Genomic DNA, 26,745 nt, shown 5'->3' with positions numbered 1-26,745 from the left:
GGCAGCTCTGACCCTGGGTGGCGGCGGCGCGGCCGGCTTCCTCCTCTCCAGCCTTGGGGGCCCGCGTCCGGCGGGCGTGGGGACGTCCGCTAAGGCGGAAGACTGGCTCTTGGGAGACAGACGGAATGTCTTTTTTTTGCCTTTTAGTATGAGTTTTCAGGCTTTGACCAGGCAGCAGGTGAGAGGCGGCCTCTAGCCGCTCCAGGTAAGCCCGCAGGGTATTTTCTGTATTTGGGGGCTTTCGCAGCTTTGAGAGAGACAGAAAGTATTGTTTCGGATTCTGGCTAGTGCCAGATACCGTGCGGTACCCGCTTTTAAAATTCTGATAATAAACTAGTAGCCATCGTAATTTGGGGGATAAATGTGTAGGATGGCTTCAAAAGTCAAACTGAATGAGGCACTTTGATGTTTTCAATTACAGTATTTTTGCCTCTGAAGATGATAGACATTAAGCGTATTGGGTAAAGAAAGCTCATTGCTATTTTTTTAGGCATAAACGTCCCTAAGCTATTAGGACAGTAATTGTTACACTAGAGGAGGACTTTATCAAATAAACATACAGTACTTGAAAAGGTAATTATAGTGTGAGATTGGGTGAGCTATAATGTCATGTGGTCATCTGTAGCTAACATGTACAGCTGTGTTAATGTGTGTTAACCATTAACCTATTAATTTGTCAGTACTTCTTAGGTAATATCTTTACTAGGAAGTTTAATCATTAAACTTGGGCAGAATTGCAGCAGAAATAGTAGTATCCTTAAAATTTCATCAGATGGTTGATAAAGCAGTTTCACTGTTTTTCAAACTATTTCATTTTGAATTTTTGTCAAGTGTGAATCATTTTTTGATATTTGCCTTGGTGGGTTACACCAGCTCATTGGATCAGCAAAGCTATTTTGTGATATGGTTGATTTGTAAAACACTCTTCAGAATCATTGCTTCTATATGAAAAAAAATTCAGCGATTACAGTCTGATATCTTTAAAAAATCTTAAATTAAAATTTCAGTGTAGTTTGAAATTTGCCTTAAAATATAACTAAAAAGTATAGACCTTAAATTAAAATTAAAATTTCTGAGGGGGTAAAAATGACTGCTAGCCGGGCTCAGTGGCTCAGCCTGTAATCCCAGGGAGGCCGAGGCAAGTGGATTGCCTGAGTCTGCGGGTTCGAGACCCACCCGGGCAACTTGGTGAGACCTCGTCTCTACAATAAATCAAAAACTAGCTGGGCGTGGTAGCCCACGCCTGTACTTCCAGCTACCTGGAAGGCTGAGGCGGAAGGATCGCCGGAGCCCAGCAGGTCGAGGTTGCAGTGGCCGGAAGTGGAAGCGGCCACTGCACTCCAGTCTGGGTGACAGAGTGAGACTCCAACTCAAAAAACAAACAAACAACAAAAAAAATGACTGCTATAGCAGGGTTCATATGTTTAAAAGTATTTCTAAATTTCTTGTCACAGAAGTTCTTTTTGTTCCTTCCTTTTTTTTCATTTTATTTCTTTCCTCCTCCTCCTTTTTTTTTTTTTTTTGAGTCTGGTTCTTTTGGCCAGGTTGGAGTGCACTGGCACACTCATAGTTCACTGCAGCCTCAAAGTCCTGGGCTCAGGCAGTCCTTCCACCACAGCATCCCAAGTGCCTTGGACTACAGGTGTGAGCCACCACACCTGGCTAATTTTTTTTATTTCTTGTAGAGACAAGGTCTTGCTATGTTGCCCAGGCTGGGCTCAAGCAGTTCACCCACCTCGATCTCCCAAAGTGCTGGATTAGTCACAAGACACCATCTGTTCTTTTTTCTATTTATTTACTGAATTTCAAAATAGGCTAAAACCTTATTAAACAAATGTTTGAGAACCAAAGAAGTATGATTAGGAAGAAAGAAAATCTGGATTCTCCAGATTTTAGTCTGGATTCTGACTGTACAGGTAACAAACCAGCTAGCTATGTTACTTGGAAAAATTTACCAGAGTTTTTTGGTCCTTAGGTTTTTAACCTGTAGAACAGGGTTAAAGGCACCTATTCTGTTGACTTCACAGGATTATTGCTAGGATCAAATCAGGTAATGGGTGGAAAAGCATCATGTAATCAGCAAAGTGCTATATAAGTGTAAGGTTTGATGCTGTTTTCTGTAGTTTGCACTAGGGAGACAGACAGACAAAATACTCATTGAATAAATTTGCTTTTCTACCTTTAGGAACCTGGAATGAGGTGGCGTCTGATCTTAGCATGTAATCTTTGGTGTTTTCCTTTTTTGTTGACAGTTGATTGGGATATCTACTCATCTGGAGACAAAGTTGGTTCATCATTAAGATGTTATTCTGATGACGGCAAGCATTGTAGGATGCCATTGTGCAGTTCACTCAAGCACTTCAACGTGAATTGGTAAAGGGCCCTGAGTCCTTACTGTTGCTGGGGGAAACTGCCAGGGGAAGGAGCGGTGGGACTGGCAGTTGGGGTACCTGCCAGGGAGGGCAGGGCACGCCTCCTCCACAAGGGCACCTGCATAATGAACGTTTGTACACCCAGCCCTGACTTGTGCCCCAGGTCTTTAAAATTTAAAAAAAAAAAAAAAAAAAAAAAAAAAGAATCCTTACTGTTGCTACACTCTTAGTATCTCAAGAAAACAAGGGTGGGAAGAAGGCAGGCTGTGGGTTTGCTCTTCCCTGAGCAGAAATGTAAGCAATGTGAAGCCTGCTACGTAGTTGAAGAGACTCACTCAATAATTTTTCGCGAGTATCTCTATGATTAAAGCACAGACCTAGCATTAGGTTTAGTAGCGTAATGGAAAACTAGATTATTTACTTCATCCAGAACATGAATGAAGTCCCTGATCCCATTCATTTTTTTTTAAAGAAACTGAGGAAAACCTGTAAGATGGGTTTGTTAAGCAGTGACATTTAACTTGGTATTTCTCTTGTGTTTAGTAGTGTGGTAAGCACTCTATTTAGATGAAGTTTGAAGAAGACAGTTTTAGAGAGATAGTAACTGTAAAATGTGTACGACACAGTGCTGCAGTTCTGTAGGGAAAATAATATTTACTGGATAATATATACTGGATAAAAACAGTGGAAGCCAAGGTAAAATAAAGTTTCATGGATTTTTATTTTTTAAGAAAGTAGAAAGAAGTAAAGTTTACTATTCACCTTTCACAGATTGGAAAGGGCTGACACTCAGAGGCAAGCGCAGAGGTTAGATTAGAAAATATAGCTTATTTAGAAGTAAATTAGAGAGAGAAAGAGGGGATTTACCTCCCCAAGGTAGGGGAGGGGGCCAAAGCCAGGAAGCTTGGCAACAGCCATAGCTCAAAGAGCACGTGGCCACACCAGACTCTAGCAAGGCAATGGCCCAAAATAAAGTTTTAAGTTGAGTACTATTTCGTACCAAAAGTATGTGGCGGAAGGAAAAGCTCCAGGTATCGAGAAAGGCTAAATATTTTGAAATAGTGTGAAGTGATAAAGGTTACCTGTATATAAAATGAAACGTTTATAATCGTGGAGAAGAAAGACAACTGTGCCTAAAAGATCTGTGTATTGTTATTGTAACTAATATTCAGGAACTTGAATTTTTTAATACAGTTGTCTCTCTACTTAAATGAGTTCATCCAAGTAAAGCACTTTGATCAGTCCTGGGAATATAATACAGCACTCAAATGTTAGCTGCTATTGTTGTTGTTGTTGTTGCTGTTGCTGTTGCATTTGATACTCATAAAATGATCTAGTTGATCTAGATTAGAGATCTGGACATGAGCCAGACTGAATGTAGTATAAGGAAAGTGAAAATTAAGTAATGATAAATTTATGGAAATTAATTTCGTATATTTCACTGAGAATTTTATCATTTTTTGTTTTTATAAATGATCCGGGTATAATTCTCAATTATACCCTGAAGATTTTGGACCACGAAAGTTTTCATAACTAAGGGCAATTTTTTCACAATCCCTGGTCATGCTGTAGAATAGAACTGTGCTGTCTAGCACAGGAGCCACAAATTGAGATACACTGTAACTGTTAAATACACACTGGATTTCGAAGACTTAGCATGGATAAAAGGATGTAAGATAGCCTAATACTTTTTAGATGTTGATTATAGGTTGAAATCCTAAACTTTTAGATATGCTGGGTTCTATAAAATATACTGTTAAAATTTGTGTATTTTTTAATGTGCTGCTAGGAAATTTTAAGTTACCTATGTGATTTACATTATATTCCTTTTGAATAGCACTGCTCTAGAAATTCCACCTCTGAAATACACTTTTTGGAGAGAGTACCCGGGATTCGGCTTCACGTTTTGCTAGTTATATCACCTGTCAGTTGTTTGACTTCTTTAAGGTTCAGTTACCTCATATTTAATTTATTCTTTTTGCTAAAACTACCTGTTTTCTACTTCACCCAATAACTGGGCATCCAAAGAAAGTGTTTGGCAGTTGTAGAACATTCTACTGGTGTATAGAGTTTTACATTAAGAAAGATGCTTATAGTGGTTTATTAGGGTCAGTGACTGTTATTTTAACATTTTTTACTTTTCACATGTTTACTTTTTGCATTTTAAAAAAGTTTACATTTTTTATTAATTGTTCTGTTAGTATCTGAAAAGCAATTTTATCTTTTTAAAATGCTATAGTGAACTAGATTGCTGTGATAGTTTTTTTGTTTTTTTTTTTAAAGCTTAGATGATGAACTGGATACTATTCATGACTTGAAGAAACGGGAAAAAGAAGAGTTAATTGAGAATGATCATAGAGTTAATACCTCCAAAATAACCAAGCAATCTTTTAAAGAAATAGAGAAAGGTAAAAGAAGAATTTATATTAGAACAATGAACTAAATAGTAACTTTGTCAAATAGAGTACATAAAGTTTATCTCATAGTAATAACTTTGGTCCTGAGGAGTCTGTTTATTTCTCTGTTCTGAATTTTTATAAGTCATGAGATAGTTACTGTGTTTGTTACTAAACTAAAGGAGAAGAGAAAATTAAATTTTATTATTTTCCAGTAATATTCCTCCACCCTCAAAATATTTCAAAATAAGTTATACTCAACTGAGTACTTTTAATAATGTCTTTTTTTTTTCAAGTCAGTCTTACTCTGTCACCCAGGCTGGAAGGCAGAGGCACGCTCATGGCCACCACAGCCTTGACCTGTTGGGTTCAGGTGATCCTTCTGCTTCCGCCTTCCAAGTAGCTGGAACTAAAGCCGTACACCACCATGGCCAGCTGATTTTTTGATTTACTGCGTAGATGAGGTGTTGCCATGTTACCCAGGTTGGTCTCAAACCCCTCTCCTCAGGCAGTCGTCTGGCCTCTGCCTCCCAGAATGCTGGGATTATAGGCGTGAACCATCACACTCAGCTAAGAACGTTTTTAGTTTTTTTCCAAGTCAGTATTTGTTGGAAAGTGAGTAAATGATTGTGATGGTATTTGGCCAACGCTAATATTTTGAGAAAATACTCAGGTTATTTAAGGTATGGCTTCCTCAGCACTGAACTCGCAGCAGCTTGCCATGTGCCTGGCTGTGTGTCACCGTTTCCTCAGAGTGTTAAGGAGAGAGGCAGCCTGACGTGGTGACCTTGCCCTCCTGGCGCAGGACGCGGAGTCGTCCCATTGATGGTCGCGGTGCATTCTCCTTCCTGGGAATGCTTGGTTTGTACACAACACTTCACCGCCCCTTCTCCTTTCCTCATCTCTTTGTCTCCTTGATCATTTGAGGGAGATGAAAAGTAATTCTGCCTGAACTTGTGTTTCCTGCTATGTGGTCCATTTTTCTATTGAAAACATAGAATAAGCTATATAGAAAGTGTTGCATGTATTTGAAAGTTGGCAAATGTAAGGCATGCTCAGGCTAAGTAGGATTGGTGAAGTGGAAACCTGGAGAGGCAGAGAGAGCCCTGAATGTGTCTTTGGCTTCTAGGGCATTTGCTGAACTGAGTGAAGCGAAACATTTTTCTTTTTCAAAATTCATCTTATTTTTAATTTGGGCTTCTCCAGGGTCTGCTCAGGATGAAGAGCATAAAGGGAGACTCTCTCCTTAAAGCTGGAACTCCCAGGAGGCTAACACAAGCTAAAACCACCATGAGAGAGCATTTCATTTCATACTCTTATTGTTAACAGAAAATAAATTCTGACAGTACAACGTTGGCAAGGACTTGAAGCAAGAGGAACTGATTTATCCAAAGCATAGCCACTTTGGAGAAATTTGGCATCACTAGAAAAGCTGAACCTATACATTTACTCTATGATCCAGCAGTTTTGCTGCTAGTTATTTGCCTTAAGAAAACTCTTGAACATGTGCACCAGAAGCCTGTGCAAGACTGTGTCTCATCTGCTTAGCCAAAGCAGCTCACCTGCATGTCCATAGGAGGAGGATGTTATGTAAATATGTAGTATTTATAAAATAGGGTAAAGCAGTGAATATTTGTGAACCCATATAAAGGAGGAAGTTAGAGAAATTATATGATCACAAACATTATGTAAAGTTTAAAACTGGCACAAAAACAAGGACTTTTTAAACGTCAGTGGTGGGAATTAAAAAGAAAAGTCAACCATTAAACTTACTTGGATTCGTGGTTAATTTGGCTGAGGGGAGAGTGGGGAATGTGATTAGGGTTTTCTGAGGTGACTTCGTTTCTCAACCTAGGCAGTGGATACAGTCGCGTTTTTATGCACTTTAAGATAATTTATTTAGAAATAATTTCAGACTTACAGAAAAGCAAAAAACAAAAAGTAAAGAACAACTCCTGTATTGTTCTTTGTCTCGCTTAAAGCTTTTTAACAGTACTGTGACTCATACTTACAGCAGCTCTTCCATGAGATTATTCTGTCTGAGAATAAAACTGTAAGTTAACAAAGTTTATAATTCAAGTTTTATTTTTCTTGTAGTTGCCCTTCCAACTAATTTGGCCTCATCAAGACTTCGGACTGAATGTTACAGTGATGCAAGTGACTCTCCTGTGAAACATATCAGCTCCCCAAAATCGAAAGCATCAGACAAGCAGAGTTTACTTCCACATCACATTGGTCAGATATATGATGAATTATTTCAAATTCATCTGAAACTGCAGGTAAGAACTAAGTACTCGGTTGAGAACTCAGAAATATTTATGTTCTAAGAACCAAGTGTTTACAGAAGTTGAATACGAGATATTTTAATTATTTTAGATAAGTGAGTCAAGGCAAGGTCAGAAGGGAACAAGCTTAAACTATAGGAGTTATTGAGGAGGAGAAAGTTGTAGTGACTGAGAGAAAGTACAAACAGTGGGGTTTTATTTGTAGTTGTGTGTCTTAGATTTCAGGCTGTCTCCTGTTTTACATTTATTTCCATTCCATCCTTATTTAAGGAATGAAATCTACGGGGCAAGTGTGCTTTTTGAAGTAGGTGTTTCAGATTTGTTGTTGTTTGCACACTTACATGTAAAAAGTCCCCTTGTCAACTCTCTCCAAAGTTTAACTCTGAACATTGACTTTTATCTTTGAATTTTTTTATTTGTTTGTTTCTAGAGTACAATTTATATATTTGTCAAGCATCCACTAGGAGTAGTGAAGGAAGCAGAAGTATATGTTCTGCACAATTTCTGTTTAAAATTCTTCCCATTGAAACACATTCTATATACATGAAATAGCTAAATATTCTTTAAAAATCAGTATCTCATTTTGTCAAAATAATTCAGATTATAAGTATCATAGCATTTCAGCAAAAGATTATTTCAGCCTAAAATCACCAGGGAAAAGTAGTTTAGGGAGAGACATAGTCAGTCCTTGACTGAGAGGTGAGCATTGGGAGGGATGTTCCACGTACCCAAAATTGGAGATGAGAGAGGTGTTTTGGAGAGGATTGAGGGTCGGCTTGCATGTTTATCAGTCTGTCTGGGGAAAACTAAATGAAAACTTAGCCAACTATTTTATGAGTTTTTAAGTATAGAAATGGCAGAGTAAAAAAAATGGTGTTTTAGGAAGAATCCTTTGATTACACTTTATAGGATAAAACAAAATAGGCAAAATTGCAAGGATATATCTATCATCTACACAAACACAATAAAGATATAAATATTTGGTAAGAAAAAAATGAAGTGCAACAGATTGTGCTTTCATCGACCTACAGTTTAATCTGACTTTAAAATTTATTTTGTAAGTACGACCATTATGGAAAGTTATGCGGAGTTTCCTTAAAAAGCTAAAAATGGAAATACTGTATGATCTGACAGTCCCACTGCTGGATGTATATCCAAAAGAAGGGCAGTTATTATATTGAAGGGATAACTGCACTCACATGGTTATGCTAATGGATAGAGTAGGGAATTGGCATAAGTGTCTGTCACTGGATGAATGGATAAAGATGCCATGATCTGTACACACAGTGGGACACTGTTCGGCTCTAAACGCCTGTCAGTTGCAGCAATGTGGCTGGACCGTTCTATAGACCGTTCTGTTAAGTGGAATAAGCCAGGCACGGAAGGATGGGTGCTGCATGTTCTGTCCCTCATGTGGGATGGGAGCTAAAAGATTCGATCTCATGGAGAAAGAAAGTGGAATGGTGGCTACGAGAGGCTGGGACAGAAGGAGCACAAGAGAAGTTGGTTAGGGGGTGCGAAAATGCAGTTAGGTAGGAGGAGTGAGTTCTAGTATTTGGTAGTATAGCAGGAAAACTGTGGCTACCTTATATGTAATTTTGTCAGTTTATAGTTAATCATGTATTTCAAAGTAGCTAGAAGAGCTGAATTGCAAATATTCCTAACAGAAAGAAGAGCTACATGCTTGAGGAGACGGATAGCTTAGTTACCTTGATTTTACATATTATATACACATGTCAAAATATTACATATAACCCCTACTGTTACAACTGTGACAGATCAATAAAAAGTATACATTGTAGTCCTCTGTTGTGTTAGAATTATCAACATATACATGTTAGACTGTGATTTTATTCATTCAGCAAATATTTGAGCACCTGTTAATGTGCACTTGTGTGCTCGGTGTTGAGTGTATAGAAGTGAATAAAATATCAGCCAGGCATGGTGGCTCACACCTGTAATCCCAGCACTTTCTAAGGCTGATGTGGGAGAATTGCTTGAGGCAAGGAGTTCGAGACCATCCTGGGCAACAGAGTAAGACTTTGTCTCTACAATACATAAAAAATTAGTCAGGCATGGTGTTGCATGCCTATAGTCCCAGGAGGCTGAGGTGAGAAGATCACTGGAGCCCAGGACTTAGAGGTTGCAGTGAGCCATGATTGTGCCACTGCACTCCAGCCTGGGCAACAGAGTAAGACCCTGACTCAGAAAAAAGGAAAAAAAAATATAGTCCTTGTAACTTATTAGGAACAAATTATAAGTACCCACATAGTTATAATCGTCTAAATTTAAATGGAAGAATAATAGAGGTATAGCATGAATACCTGATTGGAGGAGATGGGGAGGTCAGGTATAAGGTTCTTATGACAAAAGTAACTTTTTTTTTTTGAGTTGGAATCTCTTGTCGCCCAGGCTGGAGTGCAGTGGCATGCTCAGGCCACCTCAACCTGCTGGGCTTAGGCTATCCTTCTGCCTCAGCCTTCCAAGAAGCTGGAACTAGATGCATGCCACCACACCCGGTCAGTTTTTTGTGATTTATTGTCTCATCAGTTTGCCCAGGTCTCACTAATTTGCCCAGGCTGGTCTTGAACCCCTGGGCTCAGGCAGTCCTCTCGCCTCGGCCTCCCAAAGTGCTGGGATTACAGGCTAAGCCACCGTGCCTGGCCCAAAGTAACATTTAAGTTAAACCCTGAAAGGTGAATATGGGTTAACCCAGCGAAATGGTACATTCTAGACTTAGACAGTCTAATAGGAGGCATTATTAATTAACATATTCATTCAAGGAGAATGTAGTAGGTAACTCTACGGATTTTTAAGGCAGAGTGAAATTTGTTGAAACTTGTGCATTTAGAGCATACGCATGGCACTATTTGCATTCTAGAGAATTGTAAACAATCGTCACCTCTGGTTGCCATTGCCGTGAGCTCAAGCATTGTAAGTATCCATTTAAAATACTGTGTAACTTATCATTTCCTCATGACCAGTTAGTCTCTCTAGTAAATTGCTTACAGTGGTAAAAAGTGATCTTGTGGTTTTCATCATGTTTAGTACAATACCATAAACCTTGAATAACACCTATGGGACCCATACGAAGTGCCAGGAGTGATGCTGGAAGTGCTCTCCAGAAGCAGAGAAAAGTCATGACATTAAAAAACAAGTAGAGTTGCTTGAGTGTACTGCAGATTGAGGTCTGCAGCTGCGGCTGCCCCAACCAGCCCCTCACCCCCACTTCAGACAGACGCTTCAGATTGTAAATAGATGTTGTAAACTTATGCTATCAATGCATATGTACCTTAAATGTATTTTCTCTTCTTTATGATTTTCTTAATGACATTTTCTTTTCTCTAGCTTATTTTATTATAAAAATACAGCATACAATATACAAAATATGTGTTAATTGGCTATTTATGTTACTGGTTAAGTTTTCCAGTAAACAGTAGGCCATTAGTATTTAAGTTTTTGTTAATTCATTCTTCAGTTGATGGACTTTTAGATTGTTTCCACTTTTTAGGTACTATGACTGATGCTGTTATGAACATCTGTGTTTACCTTTTGTGTGGGCATAGGTTTCCATTTATCTTGGGTGTATATCTATAGTGGGATTATGGGTCATATGGTAACTATATTTAACTTTTTGAGGAATTGACAGACTATTTTCCAAAGTGACTGCACCATTTTATATTTCCACTGGCAATGTCCAAGGCTTCCAGTTTTTTCATGTCCTTGCCAACATGTAGTTTCTGTAGTTTTTATTCTAGCCATCTTGGTGGATGTGAAGTGTATCTCATTGTGGTTTTGCTCTGTATTTCCCCAGTAGCTAACTGGATTCAGTTTTGGACATATTATTTTGTGATACTTGAAAGTTTACAGGTGGAGATGTTAAATAGGCTGTTTGAACTTGACTCCAGAGCCCAGGAAAAAGATATGAGCAGTTGTGCATTGGGAACAATTAGCATGTACTTGGTAATTGTAGCCATTAAGTAGATGTGATCAAGCAGAAATACAAGGGGTGACCCTCCAAAAACTGGAATTATCCTTTGTAGGGTGGGCCCCTTGTAGTACACTCGGAATTTGTTCTTCTGGATCATATGGTCAACAAAATTTTTAGCTGGAAGTTTTGAGAAGATTGCATCATGATTTGGGGAAGAAACATCCCGAGTGGTGGCTAACGGATGGCTGGTTCTTCCACTATGACAATGCACCTGCCCATACCACCTTGAGTGTTCAGCAGTTTTTACCAAAGACAGCATGACCCCTTGTGCCCCACCTTCCCTATTCACCCCACCTTGCCCCAAGTGACTTTTTTTTTGTTTCCCTGATGAAAACAGTCCTCAGGGGAAACATTTTGCCGGTGTGGAAGAGGTGAAACAAAAAAATGGCAGAAGTACTAAAAGACATCAAAATTGACGAGTTCAAAAACTGTTTTGAGCAGTGGAAAAAGCATCTCGATAGGTGTATTGTATCAGACTGAGAGTACTTGGAAAGTGACTGAAGTTTAAATATGTAAGAATAAATATACAATTTAAAAAAAATTCTGGGGTATTTTTGAGTCCCCACTCATAGTGTAAAGAATAAGGAAAATGGCTCAAAACCAAGTCCTGAGAAATGTTAGTAATTGAGGACAGTAGAGGGAGCAGAGCCTGCAGAGAAGCTGAGCTGCCATGGCCAGAGTGATGGAAAACTGGGAGCGTGAGGTACTCTGGCACCAATAAAAGAGTATTTTAAATTGGAGGAAAGGGATGGCAGTGTGAATGCTGCTGAGAGGCTGAAAAGCGACCTTTGGCTTTAATAGTAAGGAAGCCATTTCAGTAGGGGGTGGCCTGAAGCCAGATTAAAATGAAGTAAGGGATGATTGGGAGGTCCCGAGAGAGCTCAGCAAATGTAGATGTCTCAAGGCGCTGATGGTGAGGGGAAGAGATGAGTGGGTGAGGCCCGAGAAGACTTCTTTTTGGGCGGGAGAGACTGAAAACGATGGAATCTCCACAAGAGGTGCAAGGCCGTGCCACCTGGAGCCTGTCTGTGTAAGGGAGGAGAGGAGAAGCGTATGCACTTGAGTCTTGTGAGCGGGAGGTTGGTGTTTCCTTCTACCGTGAACAGAGGCCAGGCTGTCTGCAGAGAGCGGTGTAGAATGTGATGTATTCAGAATTAGTGGAGAGGGGAAGGTCCAGATCGACACTGAAGACTTCTGGGGGTGGAGGTGGGGAGCTGACCATGAAGACGTGAAAGGGTTTTGGGCCACCCTGAGAATCCGGCAGAGGACTGAGACCCTGAGCTCACAGTGGCGCCACTTTTCACGGTGTGGAATTTTTTTTCGGTGTATTCGGCTGTGTGTAGCCCAAGGGCAGGGAAGACAGCTCGTTAGTCCAGGGCTGGAGCCTTTCAACCCAAGGTAACACACAGACCGCAGGATAAAGGAGTGGAGGAAGCATGTGAGATAGTGGACCGTGGAGCTGAAGTGGGCTGCACTGGGAGCTACTTCTGTGTGGTACTGACCCATTTTAGACCCCAGATTCTCTTGAGTCATCACGATGGACCTGTACCATGGATAGCGTCACCCTTTTGTAACGAGATTGAGCTTCTGTGCAGGTTTACTTGCTGTGCTTGTCTAGCTGCTAATGTAATCCAGACTCTCCTTAGATATCCCTGGATTTCTGAAAACCACTTGATGAAACCACAGTGTCTACAGATACAAATGTTATTTGCAGAATTTGTGGCTATATTTTTCAAAAATATTAAAATCTGGTGTTTTTGATACAGTGTGAAACTGCAGCACAACAGAAATTTGCTGAAGAACTTCAAAAGCGCGAACATTTTTTACTTGAGAGAGAACAACTGCTTTTCAGACATGAAAATGCTTTGAGTAAAATTAAAGGTGTTGAAGAAGAGGTTCTTACAAGATTTCAAATTATGAAGGAGGTAACTATGTATAGGCTTGATTTTAGACTAGTATAATTTCTCCCTTTTTCTCAGATTCACTAGTTATTAACATTTTGCCACATTTGTTTATTTCTCCTTCTCTCCACACTCACATTTTTTTCTGAATCCTTAGAAAATAACTTGCAAAAATTGCGACTCAGTGTCCCTAAATAGTTCGGCATGTGTCTCTTAAGTATAAGGATATTCCATTATTATATTTGCGAAGTATGTTAATTAGTAAAACTTAATATGCAGTCCATATTTATTTTCTCAGTTGATCCCCAATATTGTTTCTTTGTTTTATTTTCAGATCAAGGAACTAGACAAGATTCATGCAATATATTTAGTTGCTATATCTTTTTGGCTTCCTTGAATCTAGAGCCCTCAACCTCACCCTTTTTGATTTTTGTAAGGTTTTTCTTCAGAATGCAGGTCAGCAATCTGGTATGGCACATTCTGGATTTGCCCGGTGGCTTCCTAATGATAATATTCAGATAAGAATATTATGTAGGTGGTATAATATACTTCTTGCTTCATATCAAGAGATATATTACTATATGTGTAGCTTATATGTAGTAATTAATTCTGCTTGTACATTTCTGTGAATTTTGGAAAATGCATAGTCTTATAATTGCCATCATAGTCGCGATAAGGAATAGTGTGAGCACACCACAGATTCCTTTACGTTCTCTCCCTCCACAGTCCTTGGCAAACTCTCATCTATTTTCTGTCCCAGTACTTCTGCCTTTTTCAGAATGTTATGTAAAGAGCATCATTTTATGATTTTTCTTTATCTTTCATTTTCAACAGCAATTTATTTATGACATATGTCAGCATACTTTTAGTTTATCCTGTGTGTGGTTTACTGAGCTTCTTGAATTTATAAATTTATATCTTTTGCCAAATTTGGGAAGTTTTCAGCCAGTATTTGTTCAGGTGGTTTTTTATTCCAGTTTCTTTCTTTTCTAGATTTCCGAGGCCCTGTTCCTTTTCTCCTTTTTCTTCAGATTGGATAACTCCTATTGATCAGTCTTTAAATTCACTGTTTCTTTTTTTATCTCCATGTTATGATTGAGTCTATCTAGGGAAATGTTCATTTCTGATATTTTAAAGTTCTCTAAAAAAATGTGCTTTGGTTTTCTCATAAGAATTTCTCCTGTACGTTTACCTTTAGTTTTGCCTCACAGAGCAGAGTTTAAAAAAAAAATCTCTCCGGGTCAGCTCAGCAGTGGCATCTGTTGATTGTCTTGTTTTCTTGAGACTGTCACACTTTTTGGTTTTTTGTATGTCCAGCAATTTTTGATTATGTTCAAGACCTCTGGATATTAATCCTATTTTAATCCTCTGGACAAAGTTGTTGATATTAAAGCAGCCCAATTAGTTTTAGGCCACCGCTTTTTCTCACCTCTATAGGCAGTGGTTCTAATCTCAGGTCAGCTTTCAAAACCTTAGCAGTGTTGCTGTGTAGTTACCTTGTGCATGTGCTACTTAAAGCTTAGTCTGAGACGTGGGCAGCAGTGTAAAATCTTAGTTCCATTCAAAAACTTTTGCTATGTTGCTTTGGACCTTTTTTGTCCATGTAGAGAGACACTGGGGGATTAGCCTAAGACTTTAGTTTGTTGGTTGTTTGTGTGTTTTTTAGTCGGAGTCTGACTCTGTGGCCTAGGCTGGAGTGCAGTACCACAGTCCTGGCTACCTCAACCTCAACCTGCTGGGCTCAGGTGATCCTCCCACCTCAGCCTTCAAGCAGGTGGAACTTCAGGCTAATTTTTTGATTTATTGTAGAGATGAGGTCTCACCAAGTTGCCTATGCTGGTCTCGAGCCCCTAGGCTCAGGGAATCCTCTCACCTCGGCCTCCCAAAGTGTGGAATTACAGGCATCAACCACCACACCCAGCCTTCAGTAGCATTTTTAAGCTGAGCTTCATTCTCCAAGCCTTTGCTCTGCTGCTTTTGGTCTGTCCTGTCTGTGCCTGAGCAGTAAAGGTGAGCCCGGTTTGTACAGGTTCATGCATACTAGAACAAGAGTCCGCTTTCTGAGTTCCTCTTTCCGAGTTTTTCTCCATATTCTAACTTGCCTAGGCCCCTCTCTCTAGTTCCCCTGCCAGAAAGACTGGCTTTTTCTCAGTGGTTTAGTGAGAGGTTTCTTCCTTACTATGTTTCAAGCATTTTTAGAGACAGATCTCATCATGCTGCCCAGGCTGGAGTGAAGTAGCTGTTCACAGGCATCGTGATAGCATACTGCCGCCTCACTCTTCCGGCCTCAAGTGGCTGTCCTGCCCCAGCATTCCTGAGTAGCTGGACCTACCCCCCCAACGAGTGGAAGTGTTGACTCTCCTTCTCCGTTTCTGGGCCTGTTCTGGGGCAAAACATTGAAAGAAAAGGATAAGCAAAGATACAGGCTGCTTCCTCCCTCAGGGGTTACTTCTCCAGGTTTCCACTCCCTTCTACAGTTTTCTGCTCTTGTTCACTTTTCACAGTTCTCAGGTAGTTGCTTTATGTTTTGTTGTGGGCTTTTAGTTGTAATCAGTAGGAAAAGTAGAGTGTAGTCCAACAAATCCCCTGCATACAAATGAGTTCTGTTCTGAGAACATGTTCATAAGTCCAATTTGTTTGTAAGTCCAACGAAACTAGCCTCGGTACCCAACTAACACAAAGGGCTATAAAGTACAGTATTATAATAGATTTATAATACTTTTCACACAAATAATACATAAAAACAAACAAAAAAATTAAGAAAACATTTTAAGTCTTACAGTACCGTGAAAAGTACAGTAGTACACCAACAGCTGCACACAGGGGCTGGCCTCGAGTGAACAGGCAAGAAGAGTTCTGACTAGAGGAGGAAGAGAAGGTGGGAGATGGTGGAGCTGAAGGATGGTCAGCAATAGGAGGTGGAGGGCAAGCTTCAGCTTCACTCATGCCTGACGTCGATGGCACAGGTTCTGGTTCCTTGCTGGATTCAATTCTATCCACTCTTGAAAGCACTATTCAGTGATGTCTGGGTAGTAGCGCTTTTTTTCTCGTCATAGATGTCATGGCAGCACTGGATTGCATTCTGAACGACTGCTGCCACCCTCATGTACTGTTCTGCATTCAGGCCCTGTGCCTGGAAAACTAGCAGTGCCTCCTCAAATAAAGGAAATCCCCTTGCCATTTCCTGCATCAGGAGCCTCTTTGGCTCTTCAGTTGTTTCTTCTTCCTCTTGTCTCTCTTCACCCTTTCTCTGGGCCTCCAATTCCATCAGGTCTTCATTAGTAAGCTGCTCGTGCTGCAAAGTGAGGAGTTCAGTGAAGTCGTCCTCTTGCAGATCCAGATCCAGCTCCAGCTTCTCGATGAGGGTCACTGAGTAGTTGAAGACCTCTCTGGGCTCCTCATCCACTTTCTCAAATCCATGAAAATTGTGAACAAACTGCGGGCAGTTGTAACTTTATATCAAGCAAAGTCAATATTTTTTATGGCCTTGTAGATATTATACTCCTAAAATTGTCATAAGGCTGTTCCTGGTTTGTCACTTGCCTTTCTGCCTGACAAAAAGTGTGACATAAATAATATTTCTTGAAAGTTACTATAACTTCCTGGTCCATAGTTTAGATGAACGATGTAGTATTTGGTGGCAGATGCACTACTTTGACAATGGGATGAAAGTTGTCTGTGAATGGGGGGTGGCCCAGAGCACTGTAGAGCAGCAAAAGAGTGTTGATTGTAATGTCCTTCTCCAAGCAATATTTGTCTATTCTGGGATAAAGTGGTCAAAAAACAATCCTGGAAAATGCTCTGTGTAACGCAGGCTTTGGGGTTACTCTTCCACAAAAGAGAGCCCTTGGCTGTTTTTAAGGGCTCTGGGGTTCTCTGAATGATAAACTACGGGGTCTGACAATTAAGTTTGCAAACTTGCCACTGTGCACTTATGTTGGCAGCACTGTACAAACAACTTGGTAAGGTTTCATAACCTTGGTATATCAGTGTCTCACAGCTGTGTTTGTGTCGACGTGTGATACTGCCTTGCTGAATGGCATTCATTATTGTTGTTGCATGTTTTTGTGTGTCATGGCGAGAATGTCAGAGCTTGATTAGAGCAATGAACAAACATTCAATTTCTTGTTAAACTTGGCAAAAGTGGAAGTGAAATCAGGGACATGTTAGTTCAAGTTTATGAGGATAATGCCATGAAGAAATGGCAGCGTACAGATGGATAGAATGTTTTTCTGTGGGGAGAGAAAGCATCACCGATGAAGAGAAGCCAGGGCAGCCTGTAACAAGCAGAACTGATGAAAGCATTGCAAAAATTCATCAAATTGTGCGTCAGAATCATCAGCTGAGTGAGAAGCACAGCAGATCAGGTAAACATCAATAGAGAAACAATTAGGAAAATCATAACTGAAAATCTTGTCATGAGAAAGTTGTGTGCAAAAAGGTCCCAAAGGAGCTCTTGTGTCAGACAATACACCAGCTCACACAGCACTGTCTGTGAGGGAGTTTTTAGCCAGTAAACAAATAACTGTATTGGATCACCCTCCCTCTCACCTGATCTGGCCCCCAGTGACTTTTTTATTTACCCAAATAAAAATAAAGGAAGTACTGAAGACATTTTGATGACATTCAGGACATCAAGGGTAATATGATGACAGCTCTGGCCATTCCAGAGCAAGAGTTCCAAAATTGCTGTGATGGGTGGACTAAGTGCTGGTATCAGTGCATAGCTTGCCAAGGAGAGCACCTCAAGGATGCCTGTAGTACTATTCATCAGTGAGGTCTGCAGCACTTTTTCTAGGAGGAGTTTGTGAACCTAATTGACCTTGTAAGGAGGGTCTTCAGCTTTGTGTCATCACGGATCACCAGAAGCATTGCCATCAACCAACAGAGTTAGCCTGTCCTTTGCTGCTTGACAGCCTGGCATCAGCCTTTCCTCCTTCCTGATAGAACTTCGGTCTAGCATCCTCTTCCAGTACAGTCCTGTCTCATCCACATTACAAACCTGCTCAGGTAAATACGCGCCTTCAATAGTTTCTTGAAAATTTCAGGAAATACCTGGGTAGCTCTCATATCTGCACTCACTGCCTTGCCACTTTTACGTTGTGAAGGTTGGCTCTTGTCATGAACTGATGAAATCAGCTATGACTGACATTAAAAGATGCACCCTCTGATTCTTTTCTGTGTTTCTTCTTCGAATCTTCATAAAGGCTTTTAGCTCTCTCTTGAATCAGTATTAAGCTGAGCAGATTGAACACTGATACTGATCCTGCATTTACATGCTGAAAAGTTTCTCCATCTTCTCCATCACTTTTTTACACTTCTTTAGTATTGTCTGTGTCATCAGCACAGCAGACTTCACATGTTCCATGATCTTGTCCTTGTTCTTTAGAATTGTGCTGATGGTTGAACGATTCATGGTATAAGACCCGGGCTTGGTGGCTCAGCCTGAGATCCCGTGCCTTGGGAGGCTGAGGTGAGTGGATTGCCTGAGCCTGCGGGTTCGAGACCTGCCTGGGCAACTTGGTGAGACCTCGTCTCTACAAGAAATCAAAAAATTAGCTGGGTGTGGTAGTGCGCGCCTGTAGTTCCAGCTACTTGGAAGGCTGAGGTGGAAGGATTGCCGGAGCCCAGCAGGTCGAGGCTGCGGTGGCCGGGAGCGGCCACTGCACTCCAGTTTGGGCGACAGAGTGAAACTCCAACTCAAAAAAAAAAAAAAAAAAGAACAAGTGATGTCTACTATCTTTTTGCTTCACTCCACTTTCTCAATTATTTTCACTTTTGTTTCCATCGATATGACTTGGTGCTTCTTAGTAGTACGACCTACATCACTGCTGCGTTTCACTTGCTTGTGAACATCCTGGGCTTGAAATAAAGATCTGTACTACTGTACTCTATATAGTACTGTATAGTACACAAAAGCACAACCACTTGTAGAGGATGCATGCGCATGGCAGTGTATGCCAGACACGTGAACTATTTTACATGATTGGCCATGTGAATGTACATACGCATCTTTGAAGGCCTGCAACTTGAAAGTTTGTATGTAGGGAACTTACTGTAGGCTTATCCTGTTGTGCCAGAAACAGAACTTGTATTACATGTTTTTAATGTCTTTTAGGTGTGGAAAAAAATTGGACAATGAAAATATTAAGCTAGTTTTTAAAATAACTATTTGTGACTATATCCTAATTTAAGAAATTATTTAACATAGTCATAAATTATATAAAGCTCACCTTTTTAGATTGTTGGACTTCTTCTCAGGGTTAATGAAGGAACGCTTAGGTTGTCAGATTGCTTCATGCTAGTCTTGTTCTTGATTCTCTCTTTAGATTTTATTAACTATAAAGATAACTGCTTTATTTTCATCGTATTTATATGATTACTTAGAAGGAAATTAAATCAGCTTGATTTTTTCTATAGAAACTTGTTTGTTTTAATACATTATGAATAAATTGAGAGTAGAAGAGGAAAGACACTAAGTATTCATTTTTTTTTTAATAGAGATGAGGTTTTGCCTTGTTCCCCAGGCTGGTCTTGAACTCCTAGTCTCAGGCAGTCCTCTTGCCTCAGTCTCTCATAGTGCTGGGATTACAGGCATGAGTCTCCATGCCTGGCTCAATGTGTTTTTGTGCTTTGGGTTTTTTTTGAGTTGGAGTCTCACTCTGTCGCCCAGACTGGAGTGCAGTGGCCGCTCCTGGCCACCACAGCCTCGACCTGCTGGGCTCCAGCGATCCTTCCGCCTCAGCCTTCCAAGTAGCTGGAACTACAGGTGCATGCTACCACACCTGGCTAATTTTTTTGATTTCTTGTAGAGATGAGGTCTCACCAAGAGACCCAGGTGGGTCGTGAGTGTTTTGTTTTTTTTAAGAGGCAGGATCTAGCTTTGCTCGCTCTGTCTCCCAGGCTGGAGTGCAGTGGCATGATCATAGCTCACTGCAGCCTCAGCTTCCTGGACTCAAGCAGTCCTCCCACTTCAGCCTCCTGAGTATTTAGGACATATAGACACTGTGCCTGACTAATTTTTAATTTTTTTTTTATAGAGGTGAGGTTCTCACTATGTTTCCCAGGCTTAAACTGTTAGCCTCAGGTGATCCTGCTGCCTCTGCCTCCTGAAGTGCTGGGATTACAGGCATGAGCCGACATGCTCAGCCCCAGTATTCACATTTTAAATTTAAAGCATGCTATCCCTCTTACATGTAATTAGAGGGGAAGCTGATATGAATCATTTATAGAACTGATTAAGGAGAGTCAACTAGTTTGGGCCTCAGATAATTTTTATTAAGTATTGAACATTGTTAACATTGAAAAGCTGGCATCAAAAATTTTATTTATTTATTTTTATTTGTTATTTTTTTGAGTTGGAGTCTCACTCTGTCGCCCAGACTGGAGTGCCGTGGCCGCTCCCGGCCACCGCAGCCTTGACCTGCTGGGCTCCGGCGATCCTTCCTCCTCAGCCTTCCAAGTAGCTGGAACTACAGGCATGCACTACCGTGCCCGGCTGATTTTTTGATTTATTGTCGAGATGAGGTCTCGCTGCCCAGGCGGGTCTCGAACCCACGGGCTCAGGCAATCCACTCACCTCAGCCTCCCAAAGGCGTGGGATTACAGGCTGAGCCACCGAGCCCGGCAAAATTTTTAGCTACTTTATGAGAACAAGATATTCGTTTCTTCTATAGAATATTTCTTATATTCCTCAAGGGTAATATAAACTTTACATTTTAATCTGTAAAGCTGTGAATAACTTATTAGTCTCTTGAAAATGATTTTAAAAATCCTTCATTGTTTTATTATTATGTGATGTCAAGTTAAAATATATCTGTAAGTGTCTGTTAATGGATTTTTCTGAGCAGAAGCAGGAAATAGACTCATTGCTACTTAATTTATATGATAATATGTTTTAATAGGTATTTAACAAATACTTTTGATGTTTTGTTGTTACTTTGGTACATTGCATAATTTTTATAAATTGCCACAATAGTCACCCCTGTTTAAATACACTGATTAAAGTTTTTTGATTGAAGGAATTCTTATTTCTAATGAATTCATGTTCAGAAGCATTGGTGATATGCAATCCTTACCTAATTTTTAGATCAGATTTTTTTCCCTCCTAGCAACATGATGCAGAAGTTGAACACTTAACTGAAGTTCTTAAGGAAAAGAATAAAGAAAGCAAGAGACTGAGATCCTCTTTTGATGCACTGAAGGAATTGAATGATACCTTAAAAAAACAAGTAAGACCTGTTTTGATATGTATTAGATTATAAGATATTCGAACTCTATTTTATATATAACACATTATGTCAGCCTTAGAACATATTTCAGCTAGAGAAAATCTTGATTAAATTTGTTAGCTTTGTTATAAATACTTCCAAATATAAATAAAATATTAAGTTGTTGGTTTCTTCTTTTTATCTGTTCTGGCAACCAACTGAGATATTTGGCAGTTTGAAGTTTTTCTTTTAAATATAAGAATTTTACTAGATTGAGGACAAGCAAAAGGAAAAAACCTGACAACCTGAGAACTAATGGCAATGTAAGCACTGATTTCTGACTGTAATACTACTGAAACTGCTGTTTCACATCACTGCTTATGTGACTTCATTTATTTTCTAGTATCTGCCGTGTCCTGAGCCCTGTTACTAGACTCAAGCTGCACATAGCTCATGTTCTCATGGTGATAGAGTGGTATCACATTGCACTGTAATCATTTATATATGTATTATAATTTAGGCCAATGCATACTACTAAAGTTATATATTTTGTGAGTTGTCTTTTTTTACCTCCCTCTGCCAGTTTGTTGGCTCAAAGATGTGTTACAGAGAGACAGAAGAATGATTGTGTATGTATTAGATTATGTGAGGAGAGGTAGATAGCTGAAATTGGAGCAAATCCAGTCTCTTTGAAAATTAAAGCATTGGAGTGAGAAGCTTTATGGATTCTAAAATGTCACTAAACTTAGACTCTCAAAGGTAATTTGGGTCATTTGTCTCCTAGAATTCCTTAGCCAGCTGTCTGTCCACTTCTGTTTCTGCTTCTAGTTCTCTATAATTCCTTCTTGTTATAATCTTCCTCCTTGACAGTGATACTTGGGTGCTCTGTTTCTCACTTGATCTAATTCCTGGCTTCCCTGAATTCATTTATGGCCTCCCACTGTTGGTCTATGAACTTGATTTTCTGTTTGGAAGCCTGCTTATCCCTTGAGAGAGAACTTTTTCCCATTCTCAGTCTTGCACCCTTTGGTGAATAGGGTTTTTTAAATTGCTAGCATGGGTACATTTTTGCCCATTCCTATCTCTTAGGTGTAATCCTTAATTATTTTGCATGTGTTTTCATGAATGTGTGGTAATTGGGGAGGATATGTGGATTATTAAATGTTTGGACCTGTTGGTAATTGGATTATGACCTAATATATCCAGACCTAAAGAGCTTGGGAGAAACTCTTTGCTACTAAGTGACAGAATGCTTTTAATGGTTACTTTGTTTAGAATAGATCAGGGGTCAGCCAACTTTTTATGTCAAGGACTTGGTAGTAAATATTTTGGGCTTCGTAGGTAATACGGTCTCTGTAATCACAGTGCAAAACAACCATAGGCTATAAGTGAGTGAGTGAGCATGGCTGTATTCCAAAATAATTTTTACTATACTCAGCCTGTAATCCTGCGCCTTTGGGAGGCTGAGGTGAGTGGATTGCCTGAGCCTGCAGGTTCGAGACCCGCCTGGGCAGCGAGACCTCATCTCTACAATAAATCAAAAAATCAGCTGGGCATGGTAGCACATGCCTGTAAGTCCGGCTACTCGGAAGGCTGAGGCAGAAGGATTGCTGGAGCCCAGCAGGTCGAGGCTGCGGTGACTGGGAGTAGCCACTGCACTCCAGTCTGGGCGACAGAGTGAGACTCCGACTCAAAAAAAACAAAACAAAACAAAAAAAACAAGCAATGGACAGATTTGGCCTGCCAGCCATAGTTTGCCACCTTCTGGAATGATGCATGACATATATTTTGAAATTGCTGAATAAAAAGGTACATTATTTTTGTGACTGACTTACATAATAATTCTTAACACTGAATATAAATTTTCTTTAATAATATTGACTTAAAACCATTTCTCATTAAGTCGTGCCAAGCTAAGGAGATAAGTATTAATGTTCAGGAACCATCAAGGAGAGAAAGTACCAGTGGACATCCCAAGATCTGAGTTAAAAGGAGGGTTGCATCTTGAGTGCAGGTGAATTAAAGGAAGATGAAACTTTCCTCAAACTGAAATCTGGCCTACATTAATCTCTGTTCCTGATCAATTAAGGTGCTCAGTTTAAATACCTAGCAGAGGAAAAGAAGACCCCTTTCTGGAAGATACCATATGTATCCTTTACAGTGTTTTACGTGTACTGTCTTTCTTTCTGTATACAATAAGCACATCAAAAGTCAGAATCATATGACTAAATATGAGGGTGAAAAGCCCAGAGAGTTCAAGCATGGTGTCTCACGCCTGTACTCCCAGCACTTGGGAGACCAAAGCTGGAAAATCTCTTGAAGCCAGGAGTTTGACACCAGCCTGGGCAACAAAGTGAGACTTCATCTCTATGAAAAAAATTTTTTTAAAGCATGGTAGCATGCACCAATAATCCTAGCTACTCAAGAGGTTGAGCCCAGGAGTTCAGGGCTGCAGTGAGCTATGACTGCGCCACTGCACTCCAGCCTGAGTGATGGAGCAAGACTCTCTCTTAAAAAATAAATAAATAGGCCAGGTGCGGTGGCTCAAGCCTGTAATCCCAGCACTTTGGGAGGCTGAGATGAGAGGCTTGCCTGAGCCCAGGGTTCAAGAATAGCCTGGGCAACTTGGTGAGGTCTCATCCCTACCATAAAAATCAAAACATTAGCCAGGTGTAGTAACACACTTCTATGGTTCCGGTTAGTTGGAAGGCTGAGGCAGAATGATCCCCTGAGCCCAGCAGGTTGACACTGGGGTGGCTATAAGCGTACCACTGCACTCCAGCCTGGACGATGGAGTGAGACTCCAACTAAAAAAAATAATAATAAAAGTAAATAAGTGAAAATGCTAGAGAAAATAAACATACCTGCAAATCATACAGATATTGGAATTAACAAGCGGTGACTTTAAAATAATGATTAATATGGTTGAGAAAGTAGAAAAATAGATCAGGTGCATTGGTTCATGCCTGTAATGTCAGCACTGTGAGAGTCTGATGCAAGAGGATGGCTGGAGCCCAGGAGTTTGAGACCAGCCTGGGCAACGTAGTGAGACCTCATGAAAGATGGTGGCGCACAGTGAGACTCAACACCCGTTAAGGCCAAGAGATTTAATGGGTCGAATGCAGTGGCTATAGGACCTGAGAGTCAGGTTGTAGCCCCGAGGCAAGGGCGCAGCGGCTTTTATAGAGGCTTAGGGCGACCTGTGGCTGCCAGAGCTCCATCCAGGTTGGTGGGTTTTTCACGGGCACAGGAAAAGGTGAGCAGGACTGTGGAAGAACCCAGAAGGTGCCGTTTCAGATGCCCCCTTTATTTGCCGGGTCGCCATTTTAGGCGGGGGGGCCGGGTTTAGGCCCCTTTCCAGGAAAGGGAGGGGATGTGGTTCTACTTGTGGCTGGCGGTGGCCCTTCATTCCCACCTCTTTGGTTATATGGGAGAGGGGCAGCGTTTGTCTGTCGGCTACTTCCTGATGACAGTGGGCATCGGTGGGTGAGGTGGGTGAAAGGCCAAGCCACATGAGACCCCACAAGTAGGCGCCAAAAGAAAAAATTTCATTTGAGTGGAAGTCCTGGAAGGTGCCTTGTAAGTAGAAAACAGCAAGCTGGTCTGGCCAGTCGTCGACTGGACACAGGAAAGGGAGGAGCCAACTGTCACAAAGAAGGTGGTTAAGAGACGCTGAGAATCTGAGTGGTAGGTAGTAGGGGTAAACTTTAAGGCAAGCATGTCTGAAATGAGAAGACAAGGTTAGAGGTCTGTAGCCTTTTGGTCATAGGGGTGCCGGCTCATTCTAGCTATTTTCTGCTGGGGAGGGGTAGCATGCAGGGGTTTTAAGGCTGGTATGGGGCCGGAAGTGGTTTGGACGGAAGGGGCGAGTATGAATGTAACAGTAGTTGGTTGACCGTTATTCGAGAGAGCTCTGCCAAGCGCTGTTGGAGAAACCTAAAAACACACGGGACCATCGACAAGAGGATAAATATGACAATTAGTGGAGTTAGAACAGGGAGAAGCCACGTTAGGAGTTGGGGTTGCCACCATCCTGAGAGTGGGCCTCTGGTTAGGTCTTCTCTCCGTTTTGGGGGGTTTTTTTTTGTAATTGTTTAATTCTGTCCTTGACTTTCCCTGATTTATTGGCATCGAAGCAGCATTTTTTCCTAAGAAATAAGCATATTTCCCCCTCTTTTGCTGTAAGCAGGTCTAGTCCCTGTCGATTTGGGGGGACTATATCAGCCAGGGAATCTAGTTGTGTTTGTAAGTCTAGAACCGTGTCCGCCACCTGTTGTATGTCTTCGGTCAGTTGGGAGGAGAGCTGTTTGTAAAAGTGAAGTGAGGATCCCAGCCCTGCTGCCCCGTTTCCATGGTCGCGGTAATACCCAGTCCCGCCAGCAGAGGTATGAGCTGAATTGCCCGCCTTACCCACGACGTTGAGGAACCTACCAAGGGGACAGGCAAGCTTTAATTACTGGGTGTTATAACAGTGGGGAGGAGGATGACAAGAATGCAGGACCCTGACCAGTTGGGGGGCAGGACTGGGTAGATGGTAGTGTCGCATAGAAAGGCAGTCCCCTTAAGTGGGGGGCAGAGGGTGTTATTTGATTGGACCATGAGTGATCGTGAGCAGAGGTAGAGGGGAGTCCATCCGACTCCCAGGGTGCTGTTTCATGTTATACACTGGGCTGCGGGCAAGTTAGGTAGGAGAGGGATATTAGAACGCGGTAGTGAAGGTGGACATTGGGTTGGAGGCATAGGGAGAGTCCAATTTCCTGTGACCGGGACAGGAGAGACCAGGATTGGCCAGACCTGAGGCATAGTCAGCAGTCCTTTGTTAAGGCAGGGTTAGTAAGGTTAAGCAGGGTATGGGTTTTGTTAAGGACAGAAAGGATTCCCAGGTGGTTAAGGCGAGCGGTTGGTGAGAGGGTCCCACTGGTTGGGCCAGAACTCCGGTCGCCGTCCCAGTTTTTTCCTTGGTAAACAGGAGGAAAGACTTGCGGAAGTCAGGAAGCATAAGCGGGGGGTGGGGGGGAGCTTAGGAGCGCGTTTTGCAAAGTTTTGAAGGTGTGGGCTACAGCTGAGGGAAACGTGAGGGGGCCAGTGGGAGTTTCCTTAGCTGCAGCCTATAGCGGTTTAGCAAGTATAGTGAAATGGTGGACCCAATGCCTAAAGAAGCCCACCAGCCCAAGGAATGACAAGATTTTAGCACTTGAGATGGGGAGTAGGAGTTTCCTGATGGAGGTGGTGTGGTCCACCGTGAGGGCCTTGGAGAGGGGAGTCAGGGCCACCCCTAGATAGGTGACTTGTGGAGTAGAGAGTTGAGCTTTGGAAGGGGAAACCCTGTATCTTCACTATGTTAGAAGGTTAAGGGGGGAGGCCGTATCCCAGAAAGAGACCTCCCTGGAGGGGCTGCACAGGAGGAGGTCAGCTACATCCTGGAGGAGAGTGCTATCCCCAGAGTAATAAGAGGACAGATTCTCGGCCAACGCCTGGCCAAAAAGGTGGGCACTGTCACGGAATTCCTGAGGCAGGACCGTCCAGGTTAATTGTTGGGTCCTGTGGGTGTCTGGATCCTCCCAAGTAAAGGCAAAGAGTGGCTGGGAGT

The 26,745-nt window shown here is 41.3% G+C and overlaps 1 protein-coding gene across 1 annotated transcript in view; it reads left to right on the top strand.

The window, feature by feature from the left end:
* LOC103264226 (coiled-coil domain-containing protein 138-like) overlaps window positions 1-26,745 on the top strand; it is a gene marked incomplete at its 3' end in the record, with an annotated part of 53,763 nt that overhangs the window by 2,180 nt on the left and 24,838 nt on the right. Inside the window, exons 4-9 of the mRNA XM_021714361.1 lie at window positions 148-205; window positions 2,253-2,373; window positions 4,656-4,780; window positions 6,866-7,047; window positions 12,811-12,969; window positions 21,057-21,176. Coding sequence (XP_021570036.1) covers window positions 148-205; window positions 2,253-2,373; window positions 4,656-4,780; window positions 6,866-7,047; window positions 12,811-12,969; window positions 21,057-21,176 — 765 coding nt within the window. The remainder of the gene's footprint in view (window positions 1-147; window positions 206-2,252; window positions 2,374-4,655; window positions 4,781-6,865; window positions 7,048-12,810; window positions 12,970-21,056; window positions 21,177-26,745) is intronic.

This window comes from Carlito syrichta, unplaced genomic scaffold, assembly GCF_000164805.1.
Source record: "Carlito syrichta isolate Samal-C Ts95f unplaced genomic scaffold, Tarsius_syrichta-2.0.1 Scaffold305632, whole genome shotgun sequence".
Classification (NCBI taxonomy): domain Eukaryota; kingdom Metazoa; phylum Chordata; class Mammalia; order Primates; family Tarsiidae; genus Carlito; species Carlito syrichta.
The sequence above is the reverse complement of the archived record's forward strand: the minus strand, read 5'-3'. Positions and strand labels throughout refer to the sequence as shown.